The sequence below is a fragment of the Choloepus didactylus genome, chromosome 3 (genome assembly GCF_015220235.1).
Source record: "Choloepus didactylus isolate mChoDid1 chromosome 3, mChoDid1.pri, whole genome shotgun sequence".
Taxonomy (NCBI): domain Eukaryota; kingdom Metazoa; phylum Chordata; class Mammalia; order Pilosa; family Megalonychidae; genus Choloepus; species Choloepus didactylus.
The window spans coordinates 170,448,571-170,468,481 of NC_051309.1; the positions used below are offsets into that span (position 1 = coordinate 170,448,571).

A 19,911-nucleotide genomic window follows, 5' to 3' on the forward strand; every position below is an offset into this window, starting at 1 on the left:
AGTGAGTTCACCTGCCGAGTTGGCTTAGCTAGAGAGAGAGGGCCACATCTGAGCAACAAAGAGGCACCCAGGCGGAGACTCTCAGGCACAATTATAAGCAGGTTTAGCCTCTCCTTTGCAGTAATGAGCTTCATAAGGGCAAGCCCCAAGATAGAGGGTTCAGCATACCAAGCCGTCAGTCCTCAATGTTTGTGAGAACATCAGCAACAATTCAAGTGAGGAAGTCCAACACTTCCACATTTCCCCCCAGCTCCTCAGGGGAGCCCTGCATATATATTTTTATTCTCTGTCCAAATTACTTTGGGATGTGTTGCTAACAAACCTACAATATCACACTTCCTACTCAAAGTTCCATGTAATTGTGGTCTTTGAACAAACTGATCGTAGAAGTTATATTGTTTAGAAAATATAGATCCTTCACCAAATAAACATCTCTTCCCTTGGTCCCACATGGAAGTTGAAGTTTTAACACAGTCAGTTTCAACCTTTACCCTTTGGCCTGATTTGCTCTAGTCTTAACCAGATCTGCTTCATTCATGTCTCTAATTGAACTCTGGGCTCTTTTTCAGCTTTTTTTTTTTTTTAACAGTTGCTGTATGCACTAATACTGACATTCATATATGCCGAGCTCTAGCTCTGAGTTTCAGGTATCTCACAGACACGCAATGTTCCAGAGACCAATCAGGTTATACACAAAGGGATCAGCATCTCAGAGTTTGGAGACAGGCATTACAATTCAGGAAAAGATTGGCTGCTGTAAGAGCTTATAATCTAGGGACCATTACAATAATTTTTTCCCTGTTAGGCTGTGCTCTAAGATTCAATTCTGAGTTTACACATTGTAGTTAGTCCATATTGGTGAGGCACTATGGTGTTTGCCTTTGATTCTGAATGATGTTACACATTCATCACCCCAATCTATTTTTGAACATTTTTCTTACACCAGAATCAGAATAAGATTAAAAAATAAAAGTAAAGAAGAACACTCAAAATGCTGTCTACAGGATCCATTCACCTCCTCGTTGTGTGTCTCAGCTTCACTCCTTCTCTTAGTTGCTCAATATTCCACTGTATGCATATACCACAGTTCACCATTCTGTTCCTCAGTGGATGTACCTTTAGGCCACCTCTACCCACTGCAAATCATGAATACTGCCTTCATAAACACCAGTGTGCAAATGTCCATTCATGTCTCTGCTCTCAGATCTTCCAAGTACACACCCCATAATGAGGCTGCAGGACCTTATGGCCCCCACATACTTAGCTTCTTGTGGAACCACCACACTGACCTCCAGAAAGCCTACAACATTCTCTCTCCTCATCAACAGTAAATAGGTACATCCCTTTCTCCACGTTTTCTCCAACACTTTTACCCCTATTTATATTTTTTCCTACAATTTTATAGAGATATATTCACATGCCATATAATTATCCAAAGTGTACAGTCAGTTGTTCACAGTATCATCAAACAGTTGTACATTTATCACCACAGTCTTTTTGTTTGTTTTTAAGACTATCAAAGGATGTAAAAATTTAGGGATAAATTATATATAAAATCAGATTCATGATTCAAAGTAATCTTAAATAAATATCAAAAAGCATACCATTTCAGCTAAACAGAGACAGATAATGTTTTAATGTTCAAAGTTTTCAAACACATTAATGTATTACTCACATAGATGGATATTTGTAGATTATTTGTGAGGCTAGCATTTTCTCAAACATAAGGATCACATGAGCTATTGGATTACACCTAACATGTATAATGGCACAAAGCAAACTCTGTATCCTAGTGGATACCACTAGTCACGATCTTAATAGTAAAATAGTTCAGGATATATTAAATAGCTAATCAATATCAGGTCTTATGCCTCTCTATCATTAAACATTTGAACATATTATTAGTATAATCTTGCAAAACATTTTCTATGGGTGCTTACTTTGTCTGGTATTGAAAGCCAATTATAGAGCAAGGTATCTGGCACATATTGCATGCTCAGTGTATTTGTGCAGAGTTTCTGAATATTTTGTTAAACAAATAAAAAGTTAATCTTTTATGAGGACATCAGTTTATGAACATCATTTGAATAAGGAAACAAAGGATGAAGAGATAATGATTTTGGCTCTGTTCCTTCCTGAAATGATTGATAGTTAAAGTATTTTTTAAATGCCTAAGTCCTTAAGGACAAAGAAAATGGGAAAGGAGTCAGCAGGAATACAATGCTGAAGCTGAAAAGCTGGTGGACATATGGTCATTGAATTGGTGAACCCAAGAAAGGCTGCAGGAGGCAAAACCAAGAAGCAACCTGATTAACATGAAAGAACAAGCAAACATGTCAGGATTTTGTGCATCAAGTACCTACAGTGTGTGTTTTTGTGTTGGGGGAGGAGGCTGCTATTTTGTAACATGCCTAATAGAAATAGATGACTCTTTAAACACTGTGCAAATATGATTCTGACAAAAATTGAAATTAAATGTAAAAAGAAAAAAATATGAGAATGACAGAATACTTCTTGAGGGCTGGAACTTCTTTTAGTAACAATGTCTTGTCACACTGCAGAATGAATGAGCTAGTAGAGCTGGGCCTCAGTACTGAAACTATGCCATCTGTGAACTGTCAGAGAAGCTTAATGTTGAACTAGAAGAGAAGGCTGAGGACAATCTATCCTATTTCCATGGGTATCAGATGCTGACAGTTGACAAAATTGATAGCCTTTAATATATATATCTTTAAAAAGTCAGTACAATAAATGCCAAGCGATAAAAACTCAAATATATCCATCTAATTCCATGGTTTTGCAATCCTGAAAGTTAGAGAGAAAATATGGGTATGTTAGCTATTTAATACACATGCAGAGTGTCCAATCTGTTCCATAAAATATTCATGTTTGTTTGAATATAAAATAATATATTTTCCCCTTAATCTTATAGTGAAACTCAGTGCAACCTGCTAAATTTACAGTTTGGCGCAATTTCCATCCCTCTCCGCAACTGAACTTGGGAATCTTTTATATCAGAAACCCCAAACATGCCTAATGAAAAGACAGGGGCATCACCCCTGACCAACAGAATTAGAATTTCTGACATCTGCTATATGCATTTGTATATGTCTTGTGTGATTTTTAACAATAAATTTGATATCAAGTTTATACTTAGTAACACTTCAGGTTTATGACATTTTCCTCTCAATAACTGCCTTTCCTCCTTCTCAAAATCTTTCTAAACCACTCATATAAATCTTATTAACATACTGTAATTACAAAGGTGTGTGTATAAATGTATATAGATGTATATACATTTTTTTCTTGAAGAAAGGTAAGTTCCCAGAGATCCAGGCCAGAATCACACACATCTTTGAATCTTTTCACAGCAAAATACCTCATCTGACATTCCACAATAAATGTTTATTGAAAGAATTAATAATGGAAAAATGGATAGGGAGAGTGAAGGAAAACTATTTAATTTATACTTTTTTTTAACTGTACTTCACCAAACTTACTCCTAGAGAACACCTCTCTCCATCTGGTTTAGGTTGCCATATTAACTCTAAGCTCTTAAATCTTTGTGGCTTTACATATAAAGTACCAATCAATCAAAACTCAAGCTTTCAATTAGTCTAAATTCTCATTTTAAACCCCCTTGTATATCAACTTAAAATGGTCTGTCTGCCTTTACCATTCCTGTCATAGTATTGACTGCTTTTCTCTTCCTAACTACAAATCACACCACCTGTGAAATTCTTTCTTAGATAGAAAGGAATTAATTGGAACAAAAGGAATCAGTAGAAATGAAAGAGAGACCATGATCTTTACATGAAAGAGAGCACTGTTCCCAGATGAGTTGAAAAATATATTGAACAGCTCTTAGATAAGTTACGAGTTTAGTCTCTTCAGCAATTGTATAATTTTCTTGATGCAGTAAGACAACTGTCATCTCAAGACTCCCTAAGAATGTGTATGTATATATATCTATATATATGTACGTATGCAAGCATATTGTATATTTTAATAAAAATTTAATCATTCAACAAGTGCTTCAGACTGCGGTGCAGATATACACCTTCCATTCTCTAAATCTCCCCCCAAAATTCTAGGAACCAAATTTTCACTCTTTATTATGGTAAACAAAAATATTTTAAAATATTTAAATCTAAATTTTTCACTTAAAATCAATTTAATATGATAAGATGGGAATGCAGTGCAATTCATCAAGATTTACAATTTTAAAAATCTGAATACATTCTGACAATGATATTTTTTCTATATTAAGAGTGTTAGGGTACTCCTCCAGCTATTTTAATTCCATGCATGCTGCTTTCTGTCTGAAGAAAGTGAGCCCATGAATTTAAAGGCTTGCTCAAGAGAAGTTTCCTTAGCCTGAACATAAAAGCAAATGTAGCCTTCAGTTAAGACTTTTCTCTACATGATTTTAACAGTTAAATACCCTACTGGCATATGCCTCTCTCCCTCCAACTTCAGTATTCACTAGGCTGCTTTGTTCTCCATATCCTGCAAAATTAATAACTACTTTGGCAATCAGTCCTGCATTCCTTAATGGCACCTCAGGCATCAAGTGTCCCCACAGAAATCATACACCCTTCTACAGGGCGCCTTGGCTGATATGCTGACTTAACTCTGGACAAGTCATTTACAAAATCGCTAGCAAAGAAAACAGTTAGGTTTATAAAGTGGCTTCAATACTTACATACTATTCAATATTATTATTTAATCTCTGGTTATGATTTTATTAATGAGAACAAAATTATTCATTATCCAAACAAGTGTCGCTACACATATTAAAAAAGAAAAAGGAAAATCATGAAAATATTAGAACAAATTTGGAAACAACTTAAAAGGAGGAGAGTTTCACTGGAGTACTGGGAGTTAAAGAACTCTTCATTCATTCTTGCTCCCCTTCTTTTCAGGCAATAGGTAAAAGATAAAACATGTATATAGTAAATTGGTGTGGTGGCTACTACACCTGTGTCTCTTAAACAAAATTGATAAATTCATTAAATAGGAAAAAGTAAATAAACTGGTGTAAATATTGTGTTAACACTGCTGATTAGAAAACCTAGATTAGAAAACTTTAAAATACACTACTAATTAAAATCATCAAAAAATCCCCCAAAAAAACAAAAAACAAAAAACAAACAAACAAACAAAACAGTGGTTGCAGTTTAATCATGCTTTGCAATATTAACCAGATTGGAAGGACAGAATAAACCCTCAAACCTTATAACCATTTTAAAAATATATAGTACAAGTAACATTATATTCAAAAAGAATACTTCTATACATAATGAATCCAACTTTAAAAAGATCAGATTTGAATTTGTATATTTTATTTAAAATACAGGTATTGTTTTTTGAATTTTTTTCTGACAAAAATATGCAGTATTTTGCCATTAAGGCTGAGATTTAAAAAAAAAATAAAACTTTTAATAAAGTCTTTTGATACTTGAGGAAAAGATTTTATTTTCAGCCTTTGCAGGATTTTTAGCATTTTAAATAATGGTGCTTACGCTACAGTACACAGAGTAAAACATACATAATCTATTATAAATTACTTCAAAATTAAACAAAAAATTTCCTTTTCTTTCTGAGATCTGAAATGGTGCTGGGTTCTCACTGTGTGTGGCCTCCAAACAGAAACAAGCTTGCACTGTTTTATTTCAGTTTTGCTTCATTTCTTCCTAAACAATCTCTCACTGCTAATCTACCAGGCGGTTTTTTTTTTTCTTTTAGCATGAAGGGGGAAAAAAAAATCAAAGACATTAACTCCTTAGTCACAATCATAAAAGCTGAATACATAACCTTTGGTATCAATCTGCATTGATGTATTTTCATTATTTATTGATGGGGCATGACTGGGAAATATAAAGTCCCGTAATTAACTATCTGAAAAATAAAGTTAAAATGCTAAAATTTTAAGTTTGTAGCAAATCTTAGTATTAGTTTTTTAAATTTATAACAAGCTATAATTTCAGGTAAGTATCTTATGTTAATGGGATTTTTGAAACAAAACAAAGCAAAACTGAGCCTACAGAGCCAACTCAAAATAGTAAAATGGAGACAGAAATTTTATGTCTTCTTCTAAAGTACCTGGGAATCAAGAAAATAATACTGAAATTACAGCATTACAAAGAAAAGTGTATCTACTTATAAAACATATTTATACAACCTTTAAATATTGGATCAGCATCACTTTGTTCAAAATAATAAGTAATCCCTTGTTTATATGCTTTATCATTAATTGGGAAAAAAAAAGGAGTGGGTAAATCATCTTATAAAGTTGAACAGAACTTTTACTGATAACATGTATGGCAAAAACTGTTTCTGAGACTGTTTAACTAAGGTATCAATCCTCTCCCCATAAGATCCTAGGTAATCACAACCACAAAGTCATAAAGGTTGAAGAGAATCAAAATCCATGTAGGTTCCCAAAGAAGGCAGCAATAAACCAAACCAGAGTTACAATCCTTACTTTTAAAATATAAATAAACTCTCCCCTTAATTTGTCCTAGAAGAAAATGCAATTTGGCTCACTTAAAATAAATTTCTGTGCATGAATAGATGTGAAATACCCATTGATTGATTATACAAAATCAGGAGATGCCAATTTTATACGTATGCATCTGTTCCTTAAAATACCCTAAATGTCTCCCATCCTGTCCCCCCACTCCCTCACCCCAAATACTGAAAGAATTGCAAATCCTAAAGTAGGCAAGAATATGCCTTTGGTAATATAGCCCGATATATCAGGGCCAGGAGAACACCTGGTGTCAATACTGTATTCTCATAGTCTTCTAAGGGAAAAGGGCTGATTTTGTATGAAATATTAATGAGCAGCTGCACTGTGTCTGGCACTGTGCTAGGCACTTAGCAACAATCCTCAAAGTAGGAACGTCATAGTCTACTAAGGATTTGTGATTAGTATTATTTTTATCATTACAAAGTAAAGAAACCATGGTGGCCATTGGCTCCTGAAGTCCTGTTTTGCAGTGGGGAGTTTGCATTCGGTGAGGCCTTTGTCTGTAAGGAATTTGGTATACTTAATATCAAGTTCATCCAAGGCAAAAAAAGAAAAAAAAAAGTAGTGAGATGATGCAGGGGCTAGGAGGGACACTTGTCCCTGAGCAAATGCCACAAGAACTTTGAGTCTGCTCTCCAGCAGGCACACCATCTTCCATCAGGTTTGTATTTATTGGATACACAGCTAAGACTGAGGGATTGCTTCCCTAGTAATAAGTGTTTTGGAGGGAATAGGGAAGGAGGGATGCCACTTTGCAGGCAGTTATTAAAAGTAGAATGATGTAGCTGTATATAAGAAGAAATGGATATATATGGATACATGACATCAAGACAAAGGATAGGTGAAGGAATGTCTAATAAAGTGTCAACGTAAATTTAAATTCCAAAGAATTGAACTTTGTGAGATTATAAAATTCACAGATCAATAAACTCTCCAGAGAGCATTCTGACAAGGTTAAAATCATCAAGTTATTGTACTTATCAGGCAACATAAGACCCTACCGTCATGCTCTCTTTATTCCCATAGTTCTTTACCTCATTGCAAGGTTCATGAATCTGATATACATTAACAGATAAAAATACTTATTTCAGTGGATCCTATAACAGCTAAGCCGAGATGACTTATACTATGTACGATCAACTCTGCATTCCAGTACTTAATGAGAGCCTAGAATTGAGCTAGGTACTATAAATATCCTGTGTTTTTATCTTTACTTATTTCATTTAATCCATGCAACTTTCTGAATTACATAAACCAGATAATGCACACAGTCATAAAATCAAGAAAACAAAACAAAACAAAACAAAAACCCTGTACATATCTAAATTAATATACTATAAACAGAGTAGTTCATTAATATACAAGTAATTTCATCAGTTTCAGGTTTAATTTTGTCATGGGTTTGGGATGAATAAAAAACCTCTGCTGTTACACAAACCTATCATTATATTTTATAGTAAAATTTAATTTAGTTTCATACTTAGATATTTGAGAATGTTAGATATGCTATAACACAAAATGAAAATGTAGACTGTATCACCTTGTGAATGTGGAAACGTAGTTCACAAGGCCACTTCTGGTTAAAAAAAATGCCAACCTCATAAAAATTGTGAAGCACAAAACTAATTCTTTAATGGAAGAGTGTTAAATAGATTCTCTGTGGCTAAATCAAACAAATAATCAGAATGTCAAAGGATTACCTATTGATTTTTTTTTATATAAAAATGTGCATCCTTGTCTATTAACTGACATTTTTGGTAATATATTAAATTTTCAAAACAGAAAAGTTTTAGAAATTGACACTAAGTAAACAGTGGAGAATCCACAGTGGCAAAAAGGATTTTGTAATGGAATGGAGATACAGGTATTTTAAGTAATTCGTATAAGGTAATTTAACAGGATTTATGATACAAATTTATAACATATATAAATATATATATATATTAGAGAAGTTTCCTTTAACTTCAATCATACACAACAAAATATTTTACTATTACTAAATCAATAAATTATCATTTTCAACCTAAATTTTGCAATTAATTTTTTTCTTTTTTAGCTATATTCTCATTTAATCTTTAAAATTCCTTCATATAATATGTTTGTTAAATTTCAAAGACTTGAGTATGGACAATTAAAAAAAATTCTGCTTAATGCTACAATATGAAACTGACATACGAAGATAAATATTTGTTCCATATTTTCTAATTTATCTTATGAATCACAGGCTTCTTTTATGCAATGTTTTTATGCCCAAGAAGAGTATACATGGTACTAGTGCATTTCACCCATAACTGATTTAAGTCCAGCCCAATACTCTGTTTTCAATGTGCCTACTGATTTGCTACATCTTCTGTCAAAATTAAAGACATAAACTATTTGAGTATTTTAAATAGGGATATTATTGATAATATTTTAAAAGTATATAGACAATACCCTATTTATACAGGAACCTCTGAATTACTACTATAAACACTATTTGATGATAATAGTAAATGGGGTTTCAATACTTCTGTGGTAGCAGTGCAACAAGAGGTAGAAGTATTCTGAAATAATGCACAAAATAAAGGGGACCAACAAGAGCAATAAAAATAAAAATACCATACCCAATTATAATTAGAAAAAATAGATTACTTAAGTTGGAATGAAAATTTTAATACTTCCTTCTTTGGGCACAAAGGACCATGAATATCATTCAAGCAGGATAATAGTAAGATTAGTAAGAAAATTGAGATAACTAATTTTCAACACATATTTTGCTAAAATATCAATTTGAAAAAAATTACTTCATAAGCTTGTTTTTCTCCAGGAAAGGATAAAAAGAAAAACATTATGTACCTATTTGTAAATATCACATCTAAAAACATAAAAACATATTTTTGGTAGGTACAAAAGGAATGATTGGGGGGTGGAATACCACATAAGAAAATGAACTTTAAAGGCAATGCACCTATAAATTTAAGTAAAATGGCATTAAGGTCAAATAGTACTGGCTCTGTTATTCTGCTACATATTCATTCCTAAAATATATGTGATTTTGAAAATAAGAATACTGTGTATTGTTCAAAATTTTCAGCTTTAAATTGAGTAACATTCAGCAAAATGCCAAAGATTATCATTTAAGAAAGGGTCACCAAAAATGCTATAAAACTAGAAACATGTTATTAATTAATATGAATCAAACTAGAAATTAGTTCAAGGTGATATTAGAAGGTCAAAATTTTCGATATGCTCCCTAAATGAGGAAAAAAACCTAATAAATACAATATTTTTCCTACTTTTCTCAAGAAGAAATGCTAACTGCCCTAAGTAATTTCCCATCAATACTGAAATACCAGAAAGTTATGGGGGGAGTATTCTACAATCTTCTTCATGTTGGAAAAAACACCTTTCATAGGGTATTTAGCATTGCTAATGAACCACAATGACTAAATTTAAGTCATTTGCAACAATCACAGTTACATTTATGAGGAAAATAAAATTCAAGCTAGAGAAAGTTTGTTTTTGTTCTTCTGTTTTGTTTTGTTTGTTTGTTTGTTTCTCTGCTTCTCTTGTTGAAAAGAAATAAAGAGTAAACAAATAATTGACCCAACTACGTAAGTGGTACTTACTGGCATGACAATATTGTAGTGGATGCAGAAACCAGGTTCAGAAGGAAAATACTCATCAGATACAAATCTTATCCTGATTTGATTTCCTTTAGAAATCTGTTTTCCTGGCACAGCACCAGAACCACACCAGCGCCCTAGGATAGTTCCATCACTGGGTTCCTCAACTTCCACAAAATCATACCTGTAAGGGAACAAAGAGAAAAGACAATTAAATTCATGACCATTATTTTGGCAATTTAAATTCATGTGTCTGTGGATGCAATGAATCTTTATATATTCCAAAGAAGAGATAACACTGAAAATGCATTCCCATTTGAAGAAATATAGACTTCCATTCTGTATTCTCCAGTTTTACAGTCAACAAACTCTGAATTTACTAAACAGACCTCTCAGAACTTAAATATTTTATATGGAGATACCATACCTGATGTTCAACTCATGAATTATTCAGTTTAATTTTCATCTGGACATGACAGTCTTCTTCCAATTTTAATTTCTTCTATTACTGTCCATTACTTTCTGACAGTAACTCCTTTACCCCAGACAGGTTCCTTGGCTCTCTGTCCTCATCTGCAATGCAAGCTTTTCTCTAGCCACTTCATTATGTATACATCGTTCAAATCTCACTTTGCACCGTACTGCTTCTGTGAAACTCCTGGCTGTTCTCAGCTCAGTGTCACCCTTCTCTTTTTGATAATCACATATTTTCAGTATTAACCACATGTAAGTGACCCATCTTAGACTGCAAAATCTTTGAAGGAATCAAAACTTACATATTTCTATTTTACATAGCTCTCCTCACAGTATCTTAAACACAAGGAATACATAATCAATTTTTATTAACAAATGCCAACTTTAGTTTGGTAAGTTTAGATCAGAGATCCTCGGTGAGAGCAGCGTTCCTCATTAGAAAAGGTTTCACATATCTGTAGAGGCACTTTAGGTCACCTGGATGACAGAGGGTAAGGAAAGCACCACTGAAATACAGTGGGCAAGGCGCAGGGAATCTCAGCATTGCAGAGTTCCAAAGATGAACACTTGCCCCACGTCCCCCATGCCTTTCAAATATCTCATTGGATGTCCATATAGCTGAAAATTCTGCTGTCATACATCTAAGCCTGGAACCTGACGTGGTTTCACACTTAAACACAAATATGCTTCGCACAGTTTTAGTTTCATGAACACTTTCCAGAAATTCAACTGCCAATAAATTGGGGGAAGTCTATACTTTGGAACTTTATCTAGAGTTACTCACCATTTTGGAAAAACATGTCACTAACAGCAACACTGCTTATGGTATTTATGTCACAATTAAAGAAATTAAACATGTGCATATTAGCTTATTTAGTGTCACAATCACAATTAATCTGCCTAAAAGATGCAAACAGGTGATTACCTCCTTTTATTTTCCTAGTATAATTGTGCCCGAACACTTATGTGCTGAAACCCACATTATTTTAACACAAATAACTTTGCTATTATTCCTCTTTTATATAAGATTCTGGTCATTATATTTATTTTTAAACAATTGTTCATGTGTGTTGTTGATCAATTCTATGAAGTGCATTTCAGAACACTAAAGGGAAACCTGCAAAACTTTTGTTATAAAAAGGAAGTCTGAAACAGTTGATATCCACTGGTAGATTAAAAACAAAAACTAAACTCAGCAGATACCAAATAAATAAAATTAACTGAATTTACAGAAAAAAAAATTGTTGGAAAAGAACAAAAGTATACAGTAAACTAATTTTACTCATAAATCTTCCCATAAAGAAGTATCCAGAATTCTCTTTCTTCATGAACCTGTTTCAGCCTCATTTTTGTCATCTATAATTTGAGGATTATGTTATGTACCTCACAGGCAGGTTTTAAAAAAGGAAAACTGGAAGGCACAAGATAGTACTTAAACCATTGATGGAACTCAATAAAGTTTTACCTTAATCTTTACCCTCCATCCCTCGTACCCATCCCCTACACACCTATCTTTTAACATAACCTTGCGAGTTTGAAACCAATAAAGAAGAAAAGCCACACACAAAGGGAGATACTTTTTTGCCATATCATATGACAGGTCCAGGGTTATAAATTACAAATTCATAAGTCAGCCTGTATAATCATTCAGGAGTTTTGGTGTGTGTGTGGTGTTGGGGGAGAGGGGGCAGAAGGAGTTGGGTACAGCAGACCTAGGCAGTTATTTGAAATACAAATGATAAAACAGTGGATAATTACCATTTTAAACAAAGGGTAGTTTCAAATCAAGATTGTTCACATGTGACACAAAGCTTCTATTCTTAGGGTATCTGTTTGTTCTGTGCTTGGTAGGTAAAATTATCTGATGTGGGTTACCACCACTGCTGGTTTGAAGAAAGCCAGATTTCAGACTGGTCAATCATTCTACAAGTATTTATTAAGCAATGACGTTGTGCAAAGTACTATGCTAGGTTCTCAGGGCACAAAGATGAAACTATAGTTTCTTTGGGTTCAGAGTCCATAAAACACATTGGTAAGCACTCTAATGAGAGAGTGTAGGAAATACTGTGGAACACCGGCAGAGTAAGGGTAATTCTATATGTGAGATTAGAGTCAGTTTACAAAGGATTTGACATTTGGACTGTCAATGAGTACTGATTGATCAGGGCTGAAAAGGGAGGGAACTGGGAATGCATCCAAGTGAGAAGTACAATACCTGGGATGTAACAGAAGAAGGAAGGGGGCAGGCATGTTCAACTGTGAAAAGAGGATGGGAAACAGAGATATAGATCGAGATCAAGCTGGAAGAATATGCGTAGATGAGAAGGCTACGGTATTTCAGAGTAAGATACCAGAATATTGTTTTTGACCAATGTTGCAAACAGGTAGGCAACATTTTAGCTGGCCTCAAGTGTCTTGAAAAATTTTAAGTAAATATTTTTAAAAAATGGAATTTCACAGTAAAACCTCAATTTCTGGCACTTTTTTTGTAATTAACTACTGGTAGTACTAAATATTGTTAGCTTTTTTGTGAGGTCCATGAGTGCTCAGAATTTCAGAACTAGTGTTAGCTCCAGGGGAGGTGGTATCTTTCTTTAATTTACTGCCATATCCCAAGAACCTAGAGCAGTGTCTGTCACGTAGTAAACACCACGTAGTGAATGAAAAAATGAACATATGGCTTTCATTGCTGCAGAGCAAGTAGAGCTAAGGCTAAGTGGAAATAGCTTTCTTTAGTTGGAACATGCTCTTTTTAGTATTTTAAAAATCAATCTACCTACTTTCTATCTTTTTTTTTTTTTCTTTGAATACACAGATCTCTTCATTTATTTACATTCCTTGCTCCTGGAGACATCTGAATTCGCCACTCCAGAAGCACACAAGGCAGAGCCTTGGAGGTTTTAGATGAAGGGAGTAATATGATTAAACTTATTTTTATACAGATAGCTCTAGTGAAAATGACAAAAACAGAATCAGGGAGATAACTGCAATGGCAGTAGAAATGTAGAGGGACAGAGATTATGAAGTATAAACACTTCTTTTGCATTAACTGGGTAAGGAGAGAGAAGGAGAAAACAAGGATATTTCCAAGGTTTTTGATTTGTGTAACTATGATGTTTCCAGCAGAATTCAAGCAAGCAAAAGAGGAGAAATTATTTTTTTATTTGATGGGGCTTGGAGAAATTGGATGAAGTTCAATTTTATGAGTCAAGTTTAAGGTGCCTGTGGGCACAGAAGTGAGGATGCACAATAATCAGTCAGCTGGACATGTGAGCCTGCACCTCAGGAGACAGAAACGGCTGAGAAAAAGATCTGCAGGTTACCAGTGATGATTAAATGGGTGAACTTTAGATTAAGAAGGGTCTGGGAATCAAGATGGCTGGAGAAGCAATATCCACCTCACTCTTTCACCCACAATCCCAGGAAATAAAGATAATGTCTAAAAAAACAAAGAATTCTGGCTGCTATGAAAAAAAAAGTTAAGGACAGTTAAGGTGATCACAATTTTGAAAAAATAAACAGCAGACTTTATAGAGATAAAAACGAGAGGAAACAACAATCTAAAATGCATGCAAGAGAAAACGGTTATAAATAGAAGGCATTCAGGAAACTCCAAGCCATATAACTCAATGCAAGTGCAGGAGGATCACTGGACAAATCACGCTGATTAATTAGGGAGCTGCACTGGGAGAAGCTTCACCATTTGGTCCCTCCACATTCTCTCATTTGGTCTAACTTAATAATCGCATTTTGTGCCCAGTCTAAACGAAACACTGATGGACACTGGGTCCTGAGAAGCTGGGCAATCCCCTTAAAGTTGGGAAACTCCTCCACTTGGGAAATAAACCCATGGAACATGTCATCTAGTAGCTCATACTGGCCCACCTTAAGTCATGACAGGGAGGCAAAAGTTAATAGGAGAAACTGACAGAGAAAAAGCCAATCCCAAATAATAAATAAAAAGACTTGGGATCATAAAATATTTGAGAAATGCCAACTTTATGGGAAAAAAAAAGACACCAAGCACAATATGTTAGAAAATAAAACTTAATAGGGCAAAAAATAAGACATATTTATAAGTACAATTGGTATCCTCAAAAGAATATGAATGAATACTGCATACATAAAACAAGTGATGCAGATGTTTTTTCTTGAAGACCTTGGAAATTAAAAAGAATATTTAAAAAATAAAATCTCAAAATTGGGCTAACAGAAAGACCAGCCGAAAAGTGAATGAGATACCCAGAAGACAGAGCTGAGACTTTCTAGCAAAGTCCAATTCAATTATTCAGACTGTGATATGGAGGCTACATGTAGGCGCTTTTACATCCAACATCAGGTACAATAGAGGAGAGGGCAGAGAAAATCCAAGTAAGTACAGGAATGCATTCCAGCAGGAATGCCCCAAGCTGAGAAAAACGAAAATCTTTCAGATCGAAAGGCCATCTAATTGCCAAACAAGATTAATTAAAATATCTACTCAGCCAAAATGTTGGTTAAATTTAATATACCAAGAGTAAAGAGAAATTCCTAGAAGCGTTCATAAAGGGGGAGGGGCAGAGAAAAAAGAGAGAGGAAAGGGAGAGAGTACAAGCACATCCACTTTTCATTAGCAAATGATTCTAAAAGACAATGGCGTCACACTTTAAACAATTTAAAAGCAATAGATTTTCAGCATAGAAAACTGTACCCAGCCAAAAGCATTCACCTTTAAGGAAAAATATAAACGCATTTCAGATTTACCAAAACATAGACACTTTTGCAATAATTACTCAAGAATATGCTCTGATGGAATGAAAAAATGAATCCAAGAAAGATGTTATATAGAGAAAACACTGTCTTTATGTGTAGGATGAAAGAAATGATGAAGAATGATAGGAAGAGACTGGAGTTGATGCTAATTTAAAGTAGATCATCATAACAGAAATGGAAATGAAACCTGTTTTACTGTACCATCATTCCTTGAAGAAACTACATAGCAACAATTTGTAAATTCCTAGCATGTCCAAAGGGAAATTCTCATTGTTTATCCTCATTTTCAATGCAGTGAGAATGTCAATTTTCATTCGTTCAGGAAAGAGTAAGGGCTTATTGAGAATATACAATAGGAACATTCTTAATTAATAATAATAAAAAAAAGATTTGATTCAATGTTAAGTGATCTTTAAAAGAAAGCTGGTTAAGGATGTTATGATATAGCCATAATAACAGAATGTAAGCACCAATGTAAAAAATTATGCCAAAAATACATTTCAATGAAAAAGAAAGTAGGGGAGAAAAAGATGTTTACACCTAGATTGTACACGGATGTATATGCAGAGGCATGAAACGTTTGCAAGGACACATATGAAATTGCTATCAATAACTAGTTTTAAGGATTGGGTTTTGATATGTGGGGGAAGGATCACAGTTGACTATACACAACTGCACAGCTTTTTTCTTAATATCAATTACTCTTACAGTAAAAATATCTTAGATATATCAATTTTTAAATATAGAAGCTTTGGGACAGAATTCTAAGAAACAGCAGTATTTAAAGTATGGATAGAAACAAAAGATCCTTTAAAAAACGTAAATTTTTGAAAGGGATACCAGAGAATCCAGAGTAAAACCATCTGTAAGTGATGGCACAGAAGTTAAAGTAAGGGGAATTTCCACCATAAGCAGAGGTGATCAATAATGCTAAATGCCAAAGAAAGGTCAAAGAAGATGAAAACTGAAAGTATCCACCAGATTCGGCAATTTTGAAGTCATTTTCAATAAAGTAGTTGGACAGCATACATGGTCTCAAAATTTCCTTGAAACTATATACAAAATAACAACCACTATAACCTTTTAAATAGAAAAAACATATTAGTAGAAGATATCATAGTCACCAAAACTAAGACAAACACCTTACAGGGCTTTTTGACTGTATGTCATTTTCTTTATATTTCTGTTAAAAAAACAAAAACAAAAACAAAAAAACACTGTTATATATTTATCTGATTTGTAAGTTCTTTAAAAAATATTTTTAAAGGATTTTTAACCAGAAATGTCTGGATTATAATTAAGATTTATTTAGGAATAAATAAGTCATAACCTTAATCTTCTCTAACTTATATCCTGATATAAAAATCACTGTCCTGCAAGTAAGTGAAGGATGATGTGTACACATCTTTACTTACTTCTTAAAAGGTTTTCTACTACACTGATGCCATTTAAATATTTAAATATTTAAATATTTACAATATTTAATCAAAATATTTACATGCTCATACAAGTCTGTCACATGCATTTATCATAGTGCTAAAAAAATCTACTTAGATTTGCATTACAAAATGAACATCTAAAAAAGTACCATGTTCTTTGCCTATAAAACAGTATAATTTAACATATGCTAATACTGTTTCATAGTAAATTAGGAATTGCAAGTTTTTTTTCAAAACCGGTATCATATAGCAATATAATGCTAAAAACCACCCATTTATTCTATTATTAATTTTTATGGTCACACCCAATAATTGTTATGATGTCTATGGAATTTAAAAGGACTAAGAAAATCATTATTCACTGAGGCTGTTTTACTTCTTGATCAAAGCAGTAAGTCCCCTTCCTAAAAGGATATGGTTACAAAAATAGTATTTTTTTACTTAAGTCATAGTCAAGATCATGTAAAGCAGACTAAGAGATGAACTACCTGGAAAATATTCCCATGCCTCATGGTTGATACTTAATCTTCAAAATGTCACACACAAAAAAACTCAAACAAACAAAAAATCCAAAACAAATCCAATGCCACTTGATTCAATATTTCCTTTCAACTTGTTTGAGAATTTAGAGTATGGTTGGTAAAAGAATAAAGCATTAAATCCAGCTGTCTTCCCTGATGGTTTGAAGCATTTCTTTTTCTGACAAAGCGCCATTTGCAGAATACGGGATGAACGGCAGAAGCTGGCTTGTTGACATACTTTAACATAGCTCAAAACATCAGGAAGAAAATGAAGAGAGAAAACAAAACAATGACGCAAGACATATCTGTAGGCCATAGACCAATGAAAGGTAGATGCTGGAACCAGGTAACATTTGACACATAAATGTGAAATCACAAAAAACAATCATCTTTAAATTCAAAAATCTATGCGTGGCCAGGTGACTGTTCTGGAGACATGGTAATCCTTATAATTCACTCTCACGTATTAAATTCCAACATGCACAATTGCCCACATCAGTATTTAAAGGATTTACTAAACCTATTTCATGAGCCAATCAAACATCACTTTCTCACGGCAACATGATACAGTGCACACAGCACTAAGTGGTTTATAATGATCACTCCCTTTCTCTAACATACCCCTGGGGACCCAAGTAGGATTTATGTTCTTTTATGTTTAACAAACAAGTCTGGTGTTGTAGACAAAATTTTCATTCTCATGGGGGAATTTAAAAACTGTGAGGACATGAGGACTGCTTTCGTACTCCTAAGTAGAATTGTAAGGAGTATTCCAAAGAAATAAATTCACCGGTAAACATAATTGTCAGACACCCGGTTTCCTCCAACAACAACAACAAAAAAAACCAGCCTTGCAAAACAGGCTGTTTCTAGTTCATACTAACTAAAATCCTGTCAGTTAAATCTACCCCACGAATTATCAAACCGACAGTAGTGTGAAACCCTGCCAACAAATGAATGTGGATATTAAAACGTCCTAACTCTGCAAGTGTCAACTGGAGTCTGAGTTTGTTGGGAAAGATAATAAAATTAATAAGATGGTAATTATTCTACCATGCTTATTGGCCTACACGTTATTTTAGCAGAACACAATTTAAAACATACACAGAAATAGAAGTTTCTGACCCCTAATTAGAAGCCAAAATGTTTATCCATACTTTAACTTACATTGAAATATAACTAAAACATAGTTACATTTATTAAGGGGTTCCTTTGTGACAGGCATTGTTTTCAGTGCTTATGTAAATTAAGTCACTTAATCCAGCAACAATTATAATATGTTTAATACTGTTATTGTGCCCATTTTATAGATTACAAAATATAGGTACAGAAAGGATAAACTAATTTTGCCAAGGTCGCAATCAGTAAATATAGAGCAAAGGCTCCCACTTTGGCAGTCCAGTGGCAGAGCCCAAGCTCTTAAATGTTAAGGTATGGTAGCGATAATATTTAAAATATGCCTGTATAATTATATTTCATTTACTTTCAGGCCTAACTGCAGAGAATTTATTTGTGTGTCTTTGTTAAAATTGGCCAAATGGTCTTGTTCAATGGCTGCAGAGACATTAAAGGCTTTTACAAATAAAATAGATCAGTGACTTAGTAATTTGGGCACATAAATATTACAGATATTTATTTTAATTAATTTGGTAACATTTAGTATCAGACATTCTAAATTATTAATGGAATATTTTAAATCTACATAGGAAATGTTTAAGTCAAACCAACAAGGAGGTTTCAGAGGATTAAAAACACATAACATAGAGTAATTCTTAAAATAGGAAGGCTCTACCTGTGGGAAATGGTTAGAAATTAATAGTTTCAAATTATCATGCAATTAAATAAAAATACATGAAATACGTAAGTCATGATTTCAACCTACAAAGCTGGAAAAATAAGGCAAAACAAAAAGCATAAAGTACAAATTAATGAAAACAAAAGCCATGAGAGAGATATTCAAAAACAAAATTGGAATTCAGAATTAAGAACAAGAGCTGGTTCTCAGAAAAGAAAAAGAGAGAGAACAAGAAGTTATAAAGTTAGGTAAGAGGAAGATATAATAATAAATAAAAATGTATTTGAAAATCATATGCTTTATGTAATTTTATGCTGATTCAATTTAAAATGGGTGACTTAACTATGAAACCATAAATTATCAAAATTGACTGAAGAAGTAGAAAAGTGAACAGAGTAATAACTAAAAGAAATTGAAAAGAATGGCAAACATTTATCAATAAAATAGATGCAAGGTCATTGGGTTTTATAGTAGAGTACTATTTAAGTTTAAAGGGACATATAAGTCCAATTCTATATAAAAAATTGTAAAAAATGACAAACGGCAAACATATTTCCAATATTAATGAAAAGCCAGTATAAACATTGAATCAAAAATTCTCTGAAATGGTAATACCAAACATTAAAAACTAAGACCAATTGCACTAATAAATTGAGGGAAATACATTTCAAATAAAAATTAATCAAATATCAGCCAGCAGAGTGTCAAAATATATAATACTTTGTCCTAAGTTTAAGCCATGAATATAAGGATGACTATGAGAATGATCCTTTAGAAAATTAAATGGAGG

At 33.3% G+C, this 19,911-nt stretch overlaps 1 protein-coding gene across 1 annotated transcript in view; it reads right to left on the reverse strand.

The window, feature by feature from the left end:
• The window catches only part of PDGFC (platelet derived growth factor C), a 252,820-nt gene that overhangs the window by 56,552 nt on the left and 176,357 nt on the right, over nucleotides 1–19,911 (reverse strand). Inside the window, 1 exon segment of the mRNA XM_037830890.1 lies at nucleotides 10,144–10,324. Coding sequence (XP_037686818.1) covers nucleotides 10,144–10,324 — 181 coding nt within the window.